At 35.7% G+C, this 3,427-nt stretch overlaps 1 protein-coding gene across 1 annotated transcript in view; it reads right to left on the bottom strand.

Annotated features, from left to right (window-relative positions):
- The window catches only part of LOC106876643 (cytosolic phospholipase A2), a gene marked incomplete at its 5' end in the record, with an annotated part of 48,139 nt that overhangs the window by 36,627 nt on the left and 8,085 nt on the right, over nucleotides 1-3,427 (bottom strand). Inside the window, 2 exons of the mRNA XM_052966783.1 lie at nucleotides 1,381-1,527; nucleotides 2,349-2,430. Coding sequence (XP_052822743.1) covers nucleotides 1,381-1,527; nucleotides 2,349-2,430 — 229 coding nt within the window. The remainder of the gene's footprint in view (nucleotides 1-1,380; nucleotides 1,528-2,348; nucleotides 2,431-3,427) is intronic.

Raw genomic sequence — 3,427 nt, forward strand, 5'->3', positions numbered from 1 at the left:
ATATATATATATATATATATATATATATATATATATACAACGGGCTTCTTTCAGTTTCCATCTACCAAGTCCACTCACAAATCCACTTCTATAGTAGAAGACACTTGCCCAAGGTGCCACACAGTGGGACTGAACCTGGAACCATGGGGTTGGTAAGTAAGCTACTTACCACACCGCCATTCCTGCACGAGCGAGATCGTTGCCAGTGCCCCTGGACTGGCTCTTGTGCGGGTGGCACATAAAATACACCATTTTGTGCGTGGCCGTTGCCAGTACCGCCTGACTGGCCTTCGTGCGGGTGACACGTAAAAGCACCCACTACACTCTCTGAGTGGTTGGCGTTAGGAAGGGCCTCCAGCTGTAGAAACTCTGCCAAATCAGATTGGAACCTGGTGTAGCCATCTGGTTTCACCAGTCCTCAGTCAAATCGTCCAACCCATGCTAGCATGGAAAGCGGACGTTAAACGATGATGATGATGATGATATTGTCACACCCCATTTATCAGCAACTATTATTTTGTTTTATAATCTTTCTCTAGTATAAATTCATACATTTCCATTGTAATTAATTTCCTTACAGTCAATTTCTTTTGTGGCTGGTTACATTTTTGATAACCAATGGTGCGATATATACTTTTTACATATGAAAAAATACCCCCACGTATTAACGAATGTCCTTAGAGTCCCTGTCTTTTAAGTTACACTGCATGCACTACATTTGCAATTACAGAAGTTTTGTATACATATATATGATGAATGTCATTCAGTTTCTGTCTATCATATCCACTCACATGGCTTTGATTGACCAGAAGCCGTAGAAGAAGACACTTGCCCAAAGTACCACACAGTGGGACTGAACCAGGAACCATGTAGCTGGAAAGCAAATTTCTTAACACACAGCCATGCTTAAAAAAATAGCTGCAGAATTTCCCTCAAATTACACTTTACCACTTTAAAAAAGAGTCGATTGGAATTTGTAGTTCTAAATACACGCTGTCAGGAAAAAGAGTTATGGACTGGTCAGAACTACATCTTAGATCATAAGCTTGTTTGATTAGTGTTGAGCTGGAACTTGCAATAGCAACAACAACAGCCAAATCTCCCTTAAATCACACCCAGTCATCTTATAAAAGGGAAAGACACACTGACAAATGTAGCTCTACATATACAAAAAAGATGGGATGGTGATAAGTAGAATGCCTTTGATCAAAGATGGCACAATCAAAGATGACTTGCTGTTAAGCAAAATGGACAACATACACTCGTGTATATACTCCGGTGATTACGTATAAGCCTGAACATGTAATGGTCAGAAGAAACAGTGAGTTTGTCTACTTCAGCAAAGAAACAGCAATAGATATAAAAAAATACATTACTTACGGAGATTGAAGCTGACATTTGGATCATGTAGAAAAAGAAAGGATTCATTCCAAACTGGGTTTACGTTATTGTCTATAGTACTGGTGCATTTCCGTCCTGCTGGAGCAGATTTTATCGTTAAAACAACATATGGATCAGGTGTGTCAACTGAAATAAAATATATAAAAGATAAATAAAAACGCTACATAAACAAGAATATGATATTTTAGACTTAGAGACTTTGAAGTACGATGTCCTTAATTATGATGCCTTACACAACGATGTTTAAAACTGTGATGTTTTGACAACTGATACATTTTAGATATTTCATAACGATGTTTTTTTTAAAAAAAAACTGTGATGTCCTCAAATACGAGGTCTTAAGCTATGATGTCTTACATTATGCTTCTTTAAACTGCAATATCCCAAAACTTCGATATTCCTCTTTATTTCCTTTATCACTGTTGTATTCAATTTCCGCCAATGGAAAGTTACAGTCATCAAGCTGCATGTATCATTGATCAGAATATAATTAAAACTTCATATTTTGTGTTTCCACATACCCCCTGTATCTGTCTCCTCATTTTCTGTTTGTATTTAGATGTCTTGTTTGTGTATGCATGCACGTACAGACAGTCACACATACACATTTATTCATTCTTTCTCTCTAATTTTTTATCAACTTATGCAACTATATATATATGTATATCCATTCTCGGAGAATGGCATTGCAAGCACAAAGATTGCAATAATGTAGATACTAGAACACCTGGTATCAGACATTACTGGAAGATCACAAATGCATAAGGTCTACTTGGACAAGAGCAGAAATAACTGAGGTAAATTGGCAATGTCTCACAACGTTGGATGCATTAATTTTACAACTATTTATAGGTACAAGAAAAACTATTATGTTAGCTATAATTCCTATAATGATTGCTACAGCATTAACTAAAATAAAAGATTCAAGTTAGTGTGTATAAACTTACAGAAGTCATATGCCCATCCTTTGGAGACATTTCTGGCACACAGCACTTTGACATATAACAACAGACATGCTTTTTGCTCGACCTTCAAAAGAACAAGAAATAAAAGAAAAGAAAGAATGTTAGTTCAGTTTATGAAATTGAAGAAAAGCTAAGATGTCAATACACATATCTAATAGAAAAATGAATTCATGTACATAGTTAACTTAAATAATTGTATACATTAACATAGTTAACTGACAGAACACACACACACACACACGTACACATACACACACATTAATGTTGTTTTTATGTTCAGTTATAATAAAAACAATTAATGTGAAGGTTACTTCAGAGTATGTAGCGAGACTAATTTCTATTATTGCATTTTTGAAAGCATGAAGTTGGCTTTGTAGACTCATCGCACTAGTCTGTAGTGACTGGTTATAACATATCCATCATGTGAGTTTATTGGACACTTAGTGATCCCTGTGTTGTGATTAGTTGAGTGTCACACGCAAATTGGATCAAAGGTCCAATCACGTTGTGCATAATATATTTCAAACAACTAATCCTCTATGTGTTCTGGGGCCTACTTTCTTTCCATATATTAGTACTACAAGTTATTTACAAGTCAGAGGGGTGAGAGTTTTTCATCAAGGCAAGTTGTGCAGATCCTGCTGTTTTCAGAGGAGAATTAATATCTAACGGACCCCCATGCAACCAACAACCCAAGCTGAATTATCAAAATGATGAATGAACAACAACCAACAGAATGTAATGTTTCTTACTTTGCTCTACTGTACCACTTTACGAAGGAATAAAGTTCGACTATTATTTTAAAGCTGGTTTCTTTAGTTATTTCTACGAATTAATAGACAAGATATATTGTGCAGTGATATACATGATTCTTTAGTAAAACCAAGGGAGACTTTAATCATTATAAAAAAGCACAAATTTATTATCCTTTAGCAAGAATTGTACTGACAGTGACTTTGAAGCTTCGGCCAGCTAAGCCATCACTCGATGATAGCTTAGTTGGCCAAAACTTCGAATTCTCTGTCAAAACTATTCTTGTGAAAGAATTACATATATATATA

The sequence above is a fragment of the Octopus bimaculoides genome, chromosome 3 (assembly GCF_001194135.2).
Source record: "Octopus bimaculoides isolate UCB-OBI-ISO-001 chromosome 3, ASM119413v2, whole genome shotgun sequence".
In the NCBI taxonomy this organism is placed as follows: Eukaryota; Metazoa; Mollusca; class Cephalopoda; order Octopoda; family Octopodidae; genus Octopus; species Octopus bimaculoides.